The 15,548-nt window shown below is 50.7% G+C and overlaps 1 protein-coding gene across 1 annotated transcript; it reads left to right on the forward strand.

The window, feature by feature from the left end:
• Positions 1-1,518: 1,518 nt before the first annotated feature.
• Positions 1,519-11,746, forward strand: CALHM2 (calcium homeostasis modulator family member 2). The gene is made up of 3 exons (XM_005303495.4): positions 1,519-1,815; positions 6,818-7,422; positions 9,268-11,746. The coding sequence occupies exons 2-3, from the start codon at positions 6,880-6,882 to the stop codon at positions 9,682-9,684; spliced, it is 960 nt and encodes a 319-aa protein (XP_005303552.1). The 5' UTR covers positions 1,519-1,815; positions 6,818-6,879; the 3' UTR covers positions 9,685-11,746.
• Positions 11,747-15,548: the final 3,802 nt, after the last annotated feature.

Raw genomic sequence — 15,548 nt, forward strand, 5'->3', positions numbered from 1 at the left:
GGGAAACAGAGGCACGGGGAAGGGGCGTGATTGGCCTAAGAGGACACAGCAAGCACGGCAGAGCCAGGATTAAACCAGTAATAAGCAGAGACAGGCCCACACCAGAAGTCCAGATCCGAACTCTCCTGAACTCTGGGGAGGGGCAGAGTCAAACCCAAACCCAGCTCCAGGTTTCCCACAGGGTGGTTTCTGTAGCAGGAACCCCACATCCATTCCAGATGCCCTGAAATGGAGGATGCCCATGCAGGCCTCTCCCCGGCAATAACACGGGGCCGGGGAAGAGTTTCGTTCCATTCCAGGGGCTAGAGGCTGTGCAGAAATCAACACGGGCGTTGCTGTGAGTTTCTCTCTGCTAACCCGTCCTCTGGGGGCCTGGGTTTTGTTCCAGGGGCACAGCATCCATGAAGCATGAAGGGAAAGAGGGCTGCAGCAGGCAAGCAGGAGCAGAGAGCCGGCCAGCTGTGGCAGGAGGGAGGGAGGAGAAGAGGAGGAGGAGGAAGGGAGATGGCCCGGCCTCCTTCTCTGCCTTCATCGCATGGCTCTGGAAAGGAAGTGGAAAGCGGAAAAGCAGAGTCAGGAATGAATGTGCTGCCCCAGCCTCTGGCCACACCCCGCTCTGCCTGGGTAGGAGAGACGGTGCCTAGACTCGCAGCCAAAGAGCCACTATTTCCCCACCCACTGGCTTCCAAAAGAGCTCTCGGCCACAGGCACTTCACTGCCGCTAAGAGAGTTAGTCCCCATTCATGTCCCCGACTGTCCCTTTGCATTAGAACAGGCCAAGCTGCACGGCTGCATCCAAATGACACAGTGTCCAGGTTGCCACGCTGCTGGGGTGTGGAACAGGATCTAGCAATCCCCAACGCTGGGGGAGGCTCGGGTCTACTGGCCTCTGCTTCTAATTCAGCCTAAACCAAACACCTCTCCATTTCCAATCCAGTTTGGAGTGGCCAAGCAGCGAGAGCAGAGACAGCCCCCTGCACAAAGAGCCCTCCCCGTGCTCCACCGAAGTCAATGGGGCTTACTCAGGGGGGTTGTAGGAATTTGCTCTTGACCTGCAGCACCCCTGTTATTACACTCCTAGGGGAGACCCCCCCCCCAGCCCTGCCAGTGCACATCTCCTGGCTGCAGCACCCCCTGCTATTCCACTCTGGGGGTGCCCACAGACAGCTCCTCCGATGCATCTCAGTCCTGACCTGCAGCCCCCTTGCATCCACCTTTCAGACTCAGGTAGCCAGTTGTAATGGACTGTGTGAGGCTATAACTCTTCTCTCCAGAGGTGCCTGGCTCTGGCATTCTCCTTACTATGCCAGGGAACCCCAGTTAGAGCATCCTCGAGCAGATCTTTCCCAGGGCTCCAGGCAAGCAGTCTCCTTGGGGGCAGTGATGAAGAGAGCTCCAGACACGCCCCAGACAGCTGCACGCCACACTTCCCTCCACAGCCTGCCGCTGCCCTGCCATCTCACTCTGGTTTGGGGGCGGATTATGCATTTTTTCCACTAACTAGTTTTTGTGCCTTTTTTTTTTCTTTTAAAGGCACAATGTTTTCTTTGAAACAGACAGAAAGTAACTGGCCGTTTGCTGCCTGTACAAGCCCCACCCTGATGCGAGGCTGAGACTTTTCCCTCCCATCACAAAACATCTACCAACACAGGACCCCTTGGCACACAGAAAGGAAGTTGCTGAAAATAAACGCTATTTGGAACTGTTTTAACTTCTTGCACCGGCACTTTCTGAGCTGGATTCCCACTCCCCTCCTCCCCCTGCACTTGGAGTGTAGCCGAGAAGGCTCTGAAAACGGATTTAACAACCCCTTAAGTAAGTGGCTTAGTTTTCTTCTTATCTTTACATTTGTTCAGGGGGTAGCACGGAAATAGAGGCTGCTTACAAATAAGCACATGCCCCATCCTCACTGGGAATGAAACCCATTAGCGATGGGAGACTTCTCCCCGAGGATGGAGCATTCCTGTTTGTTACCCAATCTTAGTTTTGCTTGGCCTGTTGCTAGCTCCAGCCCTTGAAAGGAAGGGTCGCATGGTTTTGGTTTTGTGCAGTCTTTCTGTGTTCCCCTGAATAACGGTCCTGGATTTGTATCATCCCATTTCAGGTCTAGAGTCTTTGAGGAACACTGCACAACACAGGGTCCTGTGGCACCTTTTAAGACTAACAGAAGTATTGGGAGCATAAGCTTTCGTGGGTAAGAACCTCACTTCTTCAGATGCAAGTAATGGAAATTCTTAGTTAGTCTTAAAAGGTGCCACAGGACCCTCTGTTGCTTTTTACAGATGCAGACTAACACGGCTACCCCTCTGATACTGCACAACACGAACATTATGGCAGTCGAGATCATGAGTCTGATTCTTCACTCTAGTGTAAGTCCGTTGATCAGTGAGTTTGACTCGTGTAAAACTGGGGTACTGCAGTAGGGAATTAGGGCCCTAGTTTTTCGTGTTTAAACCCATAGTGATGTTACAGAATAACTGTAATAGAATCACGAATGGATAGAAATAATAGAGAGCACTGGACTCACCCCCCGTGCTAACCGATGGACTTGAATAGGGCTACACAGGGTAAGTAGGTTGGTAACTGACGCATTGTGAACTAGTGATCTCAGGCATCAGGTTGGACTAACTCCCTGCCATAATCTCACTAGGATCAGCTCAGTCTTCCGGGGCCCTGTAAACTAAGTACCAGACCACGTGTGTGGGCCTTTCACGGGAGACCTTAAAAACTGGGTTCCCGTTATCTAATTGGCCTGAACATGAAAGATCCCCTGCTACTTTTTAGAGAAGTTGGGGTTTCCATGGCACCAATTTTATGTTTGCTGTCAACATGCAGGATGCAGGACTGGCCCTTTCACAAAAGTTGTAGCTAGAGATCTATCCAGGTGGCGCTTGATCATGCCCCTTTGGGGTCTGCCATGAATAGGAGGAGGATGGGTTTCCACAGCCAGCCCCCAGAGGGCTATGTGCCATTCAGGAGACGCAGAAGGCTCTGGTGTAGCCATTGAAACAAACTCCAGAGCAGGTTCACCAGCCTCTCAGATGGGCCTTTGTCAAAGCTCTAGCCTCAGTGAGGTGAATCATCTCCCACCTGACACCTTGGTGCTCGATGGGTTTGGCTGAGGTTCATGTCAGTTAAACCTGGAGGGCGAAGTGAAGTCCAAGGGATTGAGGAACTCAGCCTGATGAACCAGAACTGCTGCCCTTTCACACAGCTCCCCACCCATTTCCCCCTGCAGAGCTGGCTGCACTTTAGTGCTCCCAGGCTATATGAGCAGCAGTGTTGCCTAGTGGATAAAGCACTGGACCAGGGACTCAGGAGACTTAGGTGCTATTCCTGGCTCTGCCACTGATTGCTGGGTGACCTTAGGCAAGTCACTTTGCCTCCCTATGCCTCAGTGTCACCATTTGTAAAATGGGGGTAATGATACTGGCCTCCTTTGTAAAGCACTTTGCAATCTACTGATAAGAGCTAGGTGATTAAATTATATGTATTCCAGGCTCCCATCCTACAAGCCCACTGAAATCAAGAGGTTTCCTTGTCTGAGGGCTGCAGGATGGGGCCCATAACTAGCGAAGTGCTTTGGGATCCCCAGAAATGATAGGTGCAATGCTATTCTGGTGTAAGGAGCACAGAGGTGAAACCACACAAGCTGCGTGGGAGTGTCCTGCGATGGGATTTCACTCGGCTCAGCACGAAGGCTGGTGCCTTGTCCCAGAATCTAAGCTGGGCCCTATTGCACGGCAGCCGGGCGGTGAGAGTAGGAAGCAGGTGGTAACTAAGCCCTGGCTAGTGGGTGAGTGTAGGGCTGATGCAGCTGCCTCGATACAAACCCTATGTACTGATGTGCTCTCCTAGCGGTGCTACGCTGCACACCCGCGGATTGACTTTTTGGTGAAGACAGACAGAGCCCTGGGAGATTTGCTGCTACCAGAACCCCTGGCTTTGTTATCGTTCCATTCTCCAAACACCACAGTGACTTGCTCTGGTTTCTGGGGAGTGCAGCTCAACGGGCCGTTCCTGTATGAATGAATACTGTCATCAGACCAGTCAGCAGAGGGCCGTCCATTGCTCTCTATGCACATCACCACATCACACAGGAAATCTGAGCTACACTAAGGGCTTATCTTCGCTGCGTGTTAGCTCAAGTTACTGCACTCCGGTGAGCCAAGTGAGTAGGGTTACCATATGTCCGGATTTTCCCGGACATGTCCGGCTTTTTGGGCTCCAAATCCCCGTCCGGGGGGAAATCCCAAAAAGCCGGACATGTCTGGGAAAATCGGGACATGCCGGGCCGGCAGTGGCGGGCTGGGGGCCGGGCCGGCGGTGCCGAGCCGGGGGTGCTGAGCCGGGGGCCGGGCCGGGGACCGGCAGTGCTGGGCGGGCCGGGGGTGCTCAGCCGGGGGCTGGCCCGGGGCTGGCACCCCAGGGCCCGAGCCGACCCAGGCTGGAGACGCCGGGGGGGCCAGACTGGGCCGCGCCTCCTCCCCCCACCTCCCCCTTACCTGCTTCAGGCTTCCCGCGAATCAAATGTTCGCGGGAAGCAGGGGAGGGGGCGGAGTTGGGGCGGGGACTTTGGGGAAGGGGTGGAGTTGGGGCGGGGGCGGGGCTGGGGCCCCGCGGAGTGTCCTCCTTTTGGACACTCAAAATATGGTAACCCTACTAGTGAGAGAGACCACACTGGCAGCACAGAGTGACTGGATTAGCTGCAGATGAGTTGCTGTAAGTGGAGCCGTAGTATCCCCATTATTAGCTAGAGCATCAGCAAGTTGCAACAATGGAGCTTCAACCCATCCCTTCTGGCAGGCGAGCAAGCTCCGGTTTAAAGCCCCACTTCACTTGGAGCTAGAGATTGTTGTGTGTGGATGCGGGTCAAGTTAGGGGTAATTTTCAAGTATAACTGGAGCTAGCTATGCTGTGAAGACACACCCTAAGACATTGAGGGTGTCTATGCTACACGGTAAGCTCAGATTTAGTAGAGTTCGAGTTAGCAGACTTGGGTTTGTTAGCCTAGGGCTTGAGCGTCTACACTCATTGGTAACCCCAGGTTAGGAATTGTTGAACCCTGGGTCCTAACTTGGGGGTCCAGCATCTACACTGCGTTATGTGGACCTGACCCACAACCCATATCCCAGAGTTCCTAGCGCCCTCCCACAACGTGACCACTCTAGCCCTTTGTTCATGGTTCAGTGTGGGAAAACTTGACTGTCCTCCAAACTTGACTGTCCAGGGGACAAAGAAAGACAGCACATGGGATTATGGGATACTTTTGGTGGACTCCCAGAACATGTGTCCAGTGGAGCTGCATCTACACCACAAAGAAATAGGACTTGAATCCTGGGTCCTGGCTTGACAGGCTCAGACCCTCTAATCCCTTAGGGTCCTGAGACCCTGAGTCTGATTAGTGCGATTTGTGTGTAGATGGAAGAGAGGTTAGGCTTGAGCCTGAATTTGAATCCTGGCCTTACATCGCAGTGTGGACGTACCCGGAATGATAAAGCTTATGCCAGTCTGCTAAGGAAGGTAAGAAAGGCTTGACTGGCCTCTCAGAGGGAGGGAGAGAAGAGGCAACCAGTCAGAAAGAGAGAGTCAGAGGCAACAGATTTTTTTTTTTTAGTAATCATCTCTGGCAGATACCGTTTTGAGGAACTCAATGGGAAACAGAAAAGTCTGAGGTTTTCCTTCTAGCTCAAGTTTACTCCCTCAGCAATCCCTTCTGCTCCTTGTTTCTCACTGTCATTTGAAAAATACTTTTCACTCAATAATGTTCATGGATAGGTAAGTGAATGTTAACTCTGAATCCTAACAATGAAACTTAAAGTGTCAATATTATTAACTATTTCACTGTGAATCATTGTAGACAGAATGGGTCACTGCTCTGAGATTGAGGGTGGGGTTTGGGTACTAATATTCCCACTCCAAAAGTGAGTAAGAGAGCAGAGCTGTGAACTCTGGAGTGTGGATGAAGGAGTGAATTCAGTGAGGAAGGATGGTCCACTGGTTAGGGCACTTGCCTAGCACTTAGGAGAGCCAGGGTCAAGTCCCTGCTCTGCCACAGACTTTTGATGTGAACTTGGGCAAGTCACTTAGCTCTCTGTGCTTCATATATTAAAGATTGAAAGCTGCTCTGTTACTATGGAGATAGGGGCCACATACGTACTGTACCATATAATTTCAACTGTGTTTAACAATCTTGCCAAAGCACAATTTATATTTGGTTGTGGTTCAGCAGGATCCTCAGGTATTTTGGCTAGCTAGTGGGGGTGGGGCCGAAGTTGGCATATGGACTTCTCCAAATGAACTGGTCTTCCTGGGGTAGCTCTCATTTCGCAGGTGCTGTCTAAGGCTCTGGTCACCTTTAAAAATGTGCCAGACTGTGACCATCCACCAGATGAGGCCTACAAAGGGAGCAGCTCACCAGAGGCTGTTCCTCTCCCTCCCTTTCTCAGGGCCACAGGCCAAAGGGGAGGGTGTAGCAAAGTGGGGGCCAGCTACCATCCCCTGGAGTTGCTCCACTCCCATTAACAAAGTGATCCCTATCTGAGTCTGATGCCAGGAAGCAGAGAACCTGGCTGATGTGGAGCCAGGTCCATCCCACCAGCCAGACCACCTACCTACTCCTCTAGACTCCCACTGTGACCCCCTACTCCAGTTGGGTATGACAGCACCCAATTACGAGTTCCCGCAGTCGCCAGGCGAGATCTCTGGGAAGCAGGGCAGCCATCAGGGAGAAGGGTGGGGATGCAGCGCCCTATTGCTGCCTATTGAATATTGTCTCTATGATTCACATTTCTCAGTGCTGTTATTGTCGTTGTAGCCAGCGTGAGGTGAGAGGACCCAGACTGCTGTAGGCATCTCCTATTGGATGCTCCATCCAAGATGGCTGCCCTCATCACTGAAAACTTCCGCTTCCTTTCTCTGTTCTTCAAAAGCAAAGATGTGATGATCTTCAATGGCCTGGTGGCCCTGGGCACAGTGGGCAGCCAGGAACTCTTCTCTGTGGTCGCCTTCCACTGCCCCTGTTCTCCGGCCAGAAACTACATCTATGGACTGGCTGCTATCGGAGTCCCAGCCCTGGCCCTGTTCCTCATCGGCGTCATCTGGAACAACCACACCTGGAATTTGGTAGCTGAGTGCCACAAGAGGGGGGCCAAGAACTTCTCGGCCGCAGCCACCTTCCTGCTCTTTGGCTCCATCATAGGGCGGGCTGCCGTGGCCCCTGTCACCTGGTCGGTCATCTCACTGCTCCGCGGAGAAGCCTACGTCTGTGCCCTCAGTGAATTTGTGGATCCTGCCTCCCTAGATAAATTTCCATCCCGATATGGACCGGAGACCCTGGCCAGGTTCCCTTGTAAGGACATTCCCGGGAACTTGACAAGTTTTAAGGAAGAAGTTATAAGAAGACTAAGATACGAGTCGCAGGTATTGATTGACTTGTATGTCTGGGTTTGGAAGGAGTGTTGAGAAGGGGTTAGAGGAGACTGGAAGCCAGGTCTCCTGTGTACTATTTCTGGCTCAGGCTGTGTGTGTTGTGCTGGAGTCAGAGAAGGAGACTGGGAGCCAAGACTCCAAGGCTCAGAGACAGAAAATGAAATCCTGGCCCCATTGAAGTTAATGCGAGTTTTGCTATTTACTTAATTGAAGCCAGGATATTACACAGTGTTGTCTAGCGGTTAGAGCAGGACACCTGGGCTGTATTCCTGACTCTCAGGAAAGTTACTTTCCCCCTCTGTGCCCCCTTATCCTCCTCTCTCTCGGGGAATAATACTCACTTTCCCCTCTGGGGCTTAACCTACGTACCCATACACTCTCATTGAAACTGCAACACTGGGAAGCCAAGACAAGCAAAATGGGGAAAGCGTCCCTGACACACCCAGCGCTGCTCTGAGCTGCGACAGGGCAGGATGCCCCTCCTGTCTCTGTTCAAGCAACAAACCGCTCAGAGCTCCGTAGTTACAATATCGGACACTCCTTAACTCACTCGGCCAAGGAGTGGGAAGACAGAAGGCATCTTCCCCATCGGCAGTGGGGGGTGAAGGACCAGCAGCATCAGGGCACACTCAGGCTCCACCTCCTCTTGAGCACACATCCTTCCTGTGCCTTTTCTACTTTCTGGACTGAGTTAATTACCCTGGTAGCTTTCTCCTCAGTCTATCAATTAGGCCCAGCGTTGCCCCTCAGGTTTCCTCTGGGGTGATTTAATGGATGTTCCCATGATCAGAGTGCTGGTAGAGCTGCTGTTGCCCAGCACGCTGTCACAGAAGCCCGTGTCCTATGCCCGTGAGCACCACGTGTTCAGAAATCTGGAGTGACTGACACCTAATCTGAGGTGCGAGTTGTCCCAGGCTTAGCTACCAGAAACCGGTACAGTTTTTACATTAATAATCTGCTTTGGGGGAAAATTTGCTTTTAAGACACATGTTCATGGCTTTGTGAGGACCTACCCTCCCTCCTCCCCCCAAAGCAGCATTTGTTAGGTGCAAGAGGACAATACATTATCCAGACACCGGGAGATCAGTTCTCAGAACCAACTCCACATCAGCCAACCCAGGGCTTGGCAATACCATGTTGGATCTGAGTTAGACTAGTCTGTTCACTCTGCAGTGATTCCCCTGTGGCCCAGTCAGGAGCAGAAGTGATGGGGGTGGCCCTGAATTAGAACAGAACACAGGTTCTCAAACTGGGGGTTGGGACCCCTCAGGGGGTCACGAGGTTATTACATGGGGGGTCGTGAGCTGTCAGCCTCCACCCCAAGCCCTGCTTTGCCTCCAGCATTTATAAGGGCGTTAAATATATAAAAAAGTGTTTTTAATTTATAAGGGGGGGTTGCACTCCGAGGCTTGCTGTGTGAAAGGGGTCACCAGTACAAAAGTCTGAGAACTACTGGAATAGAAGGAGTTGCCCAGGGTGCATTGGCCAAGCTGTGAGGGGTTCCAAGTCTGGAGTAGAGGGGGACAGTGCAGATCAGGCCTGAGGTTCATCAGCTGAGCTGTCTTGGCTCCAGTCGGAAGAGCAGGAACTGTTGCCGGTCAGGACTGAAGGGCATTGGCAGAGGAGTTCTGGGAATCTCACACAGCACCTGCATCTGCCTATGCTCTAGTCAGCGCGATCAGTACTGCATCACGTTCACAGAGACACGAACAAAGAATCCAAGCGCTGGTGTCCTCATGAACTGGGGCAAACCCCAGTAGGAAACCGGGCAGGTTCTTTAATCGGCGCTTGGACTGATGAGCTGTTCTGATGTAGCCCTCTCTGTCTCTTTCTCAGCTCTTTGGATGGCTGCTCATTGGGGTCATCGCAGTCTTGGTTTTCCTCACCAAGTGCCTGAAGCACTGCTGCTCGCCGCTCGGCTACCGGCAAGAGGGCTACTGGTCCCAGTACCGCTCGAGCGAGGCCAAGCTCTTTGAGCGCACTGCTGAAGTCCACTCCAAGATCCTGGCTGCCAACAACGTCAAGCAGTTCTTCGGCTTCGTGGCTCTGAATAAGGAGGAGAAGGAGCTAGTGGAAGAGTTCCCAGTGGAGGGAGTCCAGCCAAGCCCACAGTGGAACGCCATCACCGGGGTCTATATCTACCGGGAAAATAAGGGCTTCCCACTTTACAGCCGGCTCCATAAGTGGGCCAAAGGGGTGGAGGGGAATGGGCCAGGGCCTGATGGTCAGGAAATGGTCTTCCTAGCCACATAAGAGAACCAGCAGCCCAGGGGGATGACAGAACCAGTTCCCCACACCATCTTTATGATATGGAGATATACCTATCTCATAGAACTGGAAGGGACCTTGAAAGGTCATCGAGTCCAGTCCCCTGCCTTCACAGCAGGACCAAGTACTGTCCCTGACAGATTTTTTTGTTGTTGCCCCAGATCCCTAAATGGCCCCCACAACCCTGGGTTTAGCAGGCCAATGCTCAAACCACTGAGTTATCCCTCCCCCGCAGACTTTCCCATCAGACATTGCTTCACTGTATGTTCAAATAGGTAAAAACGGCATAGGAGCACGGCTAGTCGCTTTGCTGCCAATTCTCCTCCAAACAGCTGTTCCTTCCGGGCACAGCAAGGGAGGAAGGATGAACAGCTTCAGGCTAACGACCAAGCGCATGGTGCCAGGAACCAGTCTCTAAGACACAACCGTGCACTGCTGCTCCCACCCAGAGGACATGGCACCTAAAGCAGGTACGTGCACCTTGTCTCCAGACTATCAGTGCTGCACCCCTACTGGTCTGAGGCACAGACCGAGGCCCCAGGTCCTGCGTACACAAAGACACGTATCTGGTTTCCCATCTTTAACAACACAGTGCCAGGATTTCCCCATCTCAGCTACGAATGCTGCAGCCTCTTTGCTCTCCTTCATTTCAGGGTCAGGACAAGACCACCCAGCACAACTGCCTATTTTATTATTAAGACTTTATCTTGCAGTTCTATAGCATAAAGAAATTCCCAGGGCACCTGATGGGCAGCTGCATCTGGGGTGGAACACAACAGCAGTCCATCAATGCACAGGAAAAACTCCAGAATGTAAGGGTTTGTTTACATGAGGGAAGGGAGGGGGCGGTATGCCCTAACTTGGATTGGCGCACATTGCAATGACCTGCATTCACACAATGCAGACCCTGACAGCGCAGTAGCGCCATAGCTAAAGGGTACAAGGTTCACCGGGCACTGAGTTAATACAAACCCATGTTCGTGTACGCACATTGCTCATTCACACTATTTTGGCAGTCCTCTAAGTGCCATCCCACACTGCTTTGCATGTCCCCAGGATTGACCTGTCAGTTTCCCTAGGTATCCTCCCCCTCCACTTCTCTGGGGTCAAGTTGACCTGATGCCAGCAAGTAGGCCACTGATATTGCACAGGGAAATTTAACAAAGTGGAATGTAATTACCCCAGTTGGAAACTGGCCAGGACACCAAACACCCTTTTTCATGAGCACAAATGGTTGTCAACTTGGTTTTGTGTGTCTGGAAGACAGCACCGTCAGCAGACCTGCATCCTGCTGAACTGGCTTGGGACACGTTGAGTCAACATCACCACTTCCTGCAGCGCCTTGGGCTTCTCATCCAAGCACTGACCAGCTTCGCCCCTGCTTAGGATCTGAGACGTGGCAAGCTCATAACCAGACTTAGTTACAATGCACACTCTTTATGCTTAATTGTATCAGTTAAGCATCTTTCTCCTACTGGAAGGAGACCAGAAACCAGCCAACCAAAAGACTGCATTATGAGCACGGCTTGTGCCTGTAGAGACTGAGGTTTGCACTGATTGGAAGCAGTGGGATTCAGCCATGGGAAGCACCACTCCTCCCTTCTTTCATTGGGCTTTTTAAACTGTTTCCACTGCCTTAGATGGCTCCTGAACGAGGTCCTCGCGGATTCGCTCTCAAGAACTAAGTTCCACTCTGAGAAACGGAGAGAGGGGAGGTTTAAATGTACCACTGCCATTGCACTATGGTGTTGTCCACTGGCTGGAGACTTGATTTGCGTTTATAGCACTGCACAATTCACCTGTCTCTAATTGCATGTTGAATTAGATACACACCATTGTCCCTATTTTAATGGTTGACAGCACATTGGAGTTGGCTTTTCTTATTTATAACGCGCCTTTATATACGCTCGTTTTTATGCACTTTTGCTAGGCCTTTCATGGTACTGTCAACCCCAAGTGTACAAATAGCATGAGTCAGGCACTTCAAACTCATGCGACTCAATTAAAAATTGAGGTTTTTAAAAAAATAAATAAATAAAATTGAATTCTTTTTCTTTGCTTTCTGAACGTTTTGGGTGCAGATGGGTCAAAGAAAAGCTTGAAAATATGAACATGAGGGCCAGAAACTTAATTTTTTTAAATTAAAGTTCCAATTCTGTCATGTTCACACAACTCCAGGAGTTGAAGGTTTAAGCCAGAGGTGGGCAAACTACGGCCTAGGGGCCGCATCCAGCCCTCCAGATGTTTTAATCCGGCCCTTGAGCTCCCGCTGAGGAGCGGGGTCCGGGATTTGCCCCGCTCTGGCGCTCCAGCTGGGGAGTGGGGTCGGGGGCTTGCCCCACTCCACGCGGCTCCCAGAAGCAGTGGCATGTCCCCCTCCAGCTCCTAAGCGTAGGGTCAGCCAAGGGGCTCCACATGCTGCCCCCCACCCCAAGCGCCACCCCTTCAGCTCCCATTGGCCGGGAACCGTGGCCAATGGGAGCTGCAGGGGCGGTGCCTGCGGACAGGGCAGCGTGCAGAGCCACCTGCCTACACCTCCGTGCAGGAGCTGGTGTGGGGACATGCTGCTGTTTCTGGGAGCTGCTTGAGATAAGCACCGCCTGGAGCCTGCACTCTGACCCTCTCCTGCACCCCAACTCCCTGTCCCAGCCCTGATCCCCCTCCCACCCTCCGAACCCTCGCTCCCAGCCCAGAGCACCCTCCTGCACCCCCAACCCCTCATCCCCAGCCCCACCCCAGAGCCTGCATCCCCACTCGGAGCCCTCACCCCTTCCCGCACTCCAACCCCCAATTTCATGAGCATTCATGGCCCTCCATACAGTTTCCATACCCAGATGTGGCCCTCGGGCCAAAATGTTTGCCCACCCCTGGTTTAAGCAGACCACCAACGATTATGAGAGTTGGTGATATTGCTTTCATAATCCTTGTTGCACTGATTTGGGTGCAGGTTTCACAGAGGATCGATGCAGTGGGTGAAGGAAGGACCAGATCCTGCTCTGTCACTGTGCTCTCTTGTGAGTAAGAGAGCAGGAGCACGGCTAGCAATTGGAAAGGGGCACTGGGGGACATCTCACGGACTGCTAGCGCTAATACACATAGATTATCATAGCTACACATCACATGCTGGCAGGAAGTGAAGTGATGGCAGCCTCTTCGCTAAGGTGTTTGAGTTGGGTTTTTTAGTTCTCTTTCAGGGTGCAGACATTCTATGCAGCTCTCCAAGGAGATCTCCAACAGACCACAACCAGGACGCTTATAAAAGCATGACAAATAGAAAGAAGTCAGGATTTAGCATAAGGAGTAACTGCTATTCATGCCTATCAGCTGAGGCAAGAACGCAGGCTATCGCAAGCAATAGCCCCACCCCTCCAGCAGCTTCTAGCCATGGGCTCTGCTGGTTATCAACGAGGGATTCAGCATGGATTTTGTAATGAAGGAGGGAGCCCACGACTGAGTTAGGAACAGCCTGTTCCTCTCTCGGGAGACCTCCATCAACCGGGCAAAAATTCAAAAAACAGGCACTGTAGCCAAGATTCATTTCCACTGCCTTTCTAATGGCTGAAAAGAGAAAACACAAATTTGCTTTAAAGATCACAGATTAATCTTAGATTCAACTAATTACAACCCACACCCGTCTTACTAAAGGTTAAACAAACGCGTCACAACGTTAGCATGCAATAATTTTATAACGTTTTGAAGGGCCCATAATCCCGCGCCTCAGATTAACCCCTCTAACCCTGAGGCCACAGAACCAACCTAAGAAGAAGATGCTCAACCTGGGTGATGTTGATCAGGGACAGCCTTCGGATGCTCATTCCTTCTCTCCATACAAAGGAAGGGATGAAAAGTGGGCAGAAGGCGCATAAAAACAGAACATAAGAACGGCCATACAGGACCATTGGTCTGTCCCAGTTAGCCCAGTATCCTGTCTACGGACAGCGCCAGATGCTTCAGAAGGAATGAACAAAACAGGGCAATTATTGAACATCCCATTGTCCAGTCCCAGCACCTGGCAGTCAGAGGTTTAGGGATACCCAGAGCATGGGATTGCAATCCTGACCATCTTGGCTAAAAGCCACGGATGGACCTAGCCTCCATATAGAATTCTTTTTTGAACCTAGTTATACTTTTGGCCTTCACAACATGCCCTGGCAACAGGGTGATGGGGCATTGTGTGAAGAGGTACTTCCTTATGGTTGTTTTAAGCCTATTAATTTCATTGGGTGACTCCTGGCTCTTGTGTTATGTGAAGGGCTAAACAACACTTCCTTATTTACTTTCTCCACACCATTCATGATTATATAGACCTTTATCATATCCCCCTTTGTCATCTCCTTACCAAGCAGAACAATCCCAGTCTTTATAATCTCTCCTCATATAGAAGCTGTTCCACGCCCCTAATCATTTTGTTTTCCTTCTCTGTATTTTTAAAAATTCTAATACATCTTTTTTGAGATGGGGCGACCAGATCTGCATTCAGTATTCAAGGTGTGGGCATACCATGGATTTATACAGTGGCATTATGATATTTGCTGTCTTATTATCTATCCCTTTCCTAATGTTCCTAACATTCTCTTAGCCTTTTTGACTGCCACTGCACATTGAGATGTTTTCAGAAAACTATCCATAATGACTCCCAGATTGCTATCTTGAGTGGCAACAGCTAATTTAAACCTCATTGTTTTGTATGTATACTTGGGATTATATTTTCCAATGAGCATTACTTTGCACTTATCAACGTTGAATTTCATCTGCCATTGTATTGCCCAGTGACCCAGTTTTGTGAGATCGCATTGTAACTCTTCACAGTCAGCTTTGGACTTAAGATAATTAAGTGATTGTGTATCATTTCCAAACTTTGTCACCTCACTGTTTACCCCTTTTTCCAGATCACTTATGAATATGTTGAACAGCACAGGCCGCAGGACAGATCCTGGGGGGACCCTTGCTATTTACCACTCTCCATTGTGAAAACTGACCATTTAGTCCTACCCTTTGCTTCCTGTCTTTTAATCAGTTACTAACCCATTTGAGGATCTTCCCTCATCTCATGAGTGCTTATGTTACTTAAGAGTCTTTGGCCCGTACCCAGATTCGGAAGGGAACAATGAGAGATCCTGCTGGTGGACTATTCTCCAGTAAATGGAAGAGGTCACATTTTCTTTCAGGAAGAAGGGTGCGACATTTGGAATTAGGCTCTTCAAGGAGATGTACAACCCCCTCAGCTGGAGAAGCACAAAAGAACCAGTGGCTCCCTGATACTATAACTGTATAGCTTCTAATAATAGATTTCGTCTCATGGAGTTAAGTGGATTTAAAAAGAGGAACACAGAGGGTGGTTTTGCTCAGAACTTGCTGGAACATATCCAAGACAAATATTAATTAACAAAAGAACTGGTAGGAACCTAATGTGGCTTAGGAAGTCACCACTTCCTTTGCAACTGGCAATGGGGGTGTACGGAGATAGGTTTCTTTGTGTTATGATCTAGTCTTTGGCCCTTTTGATGAAAAATGTTCTCTAAGCGTCACCACTTGCATGGGGCCCCTTGGACTCTGCAGGATGGTCCAGTGGTTAGGTTGCTAAGTCCAGGATTTAGGAGGTGAGGGGTCAATTTGCTGTTTTGCAACAGACCTCCTGTGGGACCTTGGGCCAGTCACTCCACCTGTGTCACAACGCCCCAGCTGTACAAGGGGGTAACAGCACTGCCCTACCTCAGTGAGGATGTCAGGATACATTCATTAAAGATTGAGAAGGGCTCGGATACTACGCAGATGGTAGCCATATAAGAACCTTAGCTAGGCAGTCCTATTCCAAGTATGAAAAGGTTAAAATGGGAGTGGTTATTTTT

This window comes from Chrysemys picta, chromosome 7 (assembly GCF_011386835.1).
Source record: "Chrysemys picta bellii isolate R12L10 chromosome 7, ASM1138683v2, whole genome shotgun sequence".
Lineage (NCBI taxonomy): Eukaryota > Metazoa > Chordata > Testudines > Emydidae > Chrysemys > Chrysemys picta.

What these genes read in the sequence shown, in the direction of transcription:
- CALHM2 (XM_005303495.4), top strand. Translation starts at nt 6,880, where the DNA reads ATGGCTGCCCTCATCACTGAAAACTTCCGCTTCCTTTCTCTGTTCTTC. An exon ending in GACTAAGATACGAGTCGCAG is followed by an intron (nt 7,423 to 9,267) that starts GTATTGATTGAC and finishes TCTCTTTCTCAG; the next exon opens with CTCTTTGGATGGCTGCTCAT.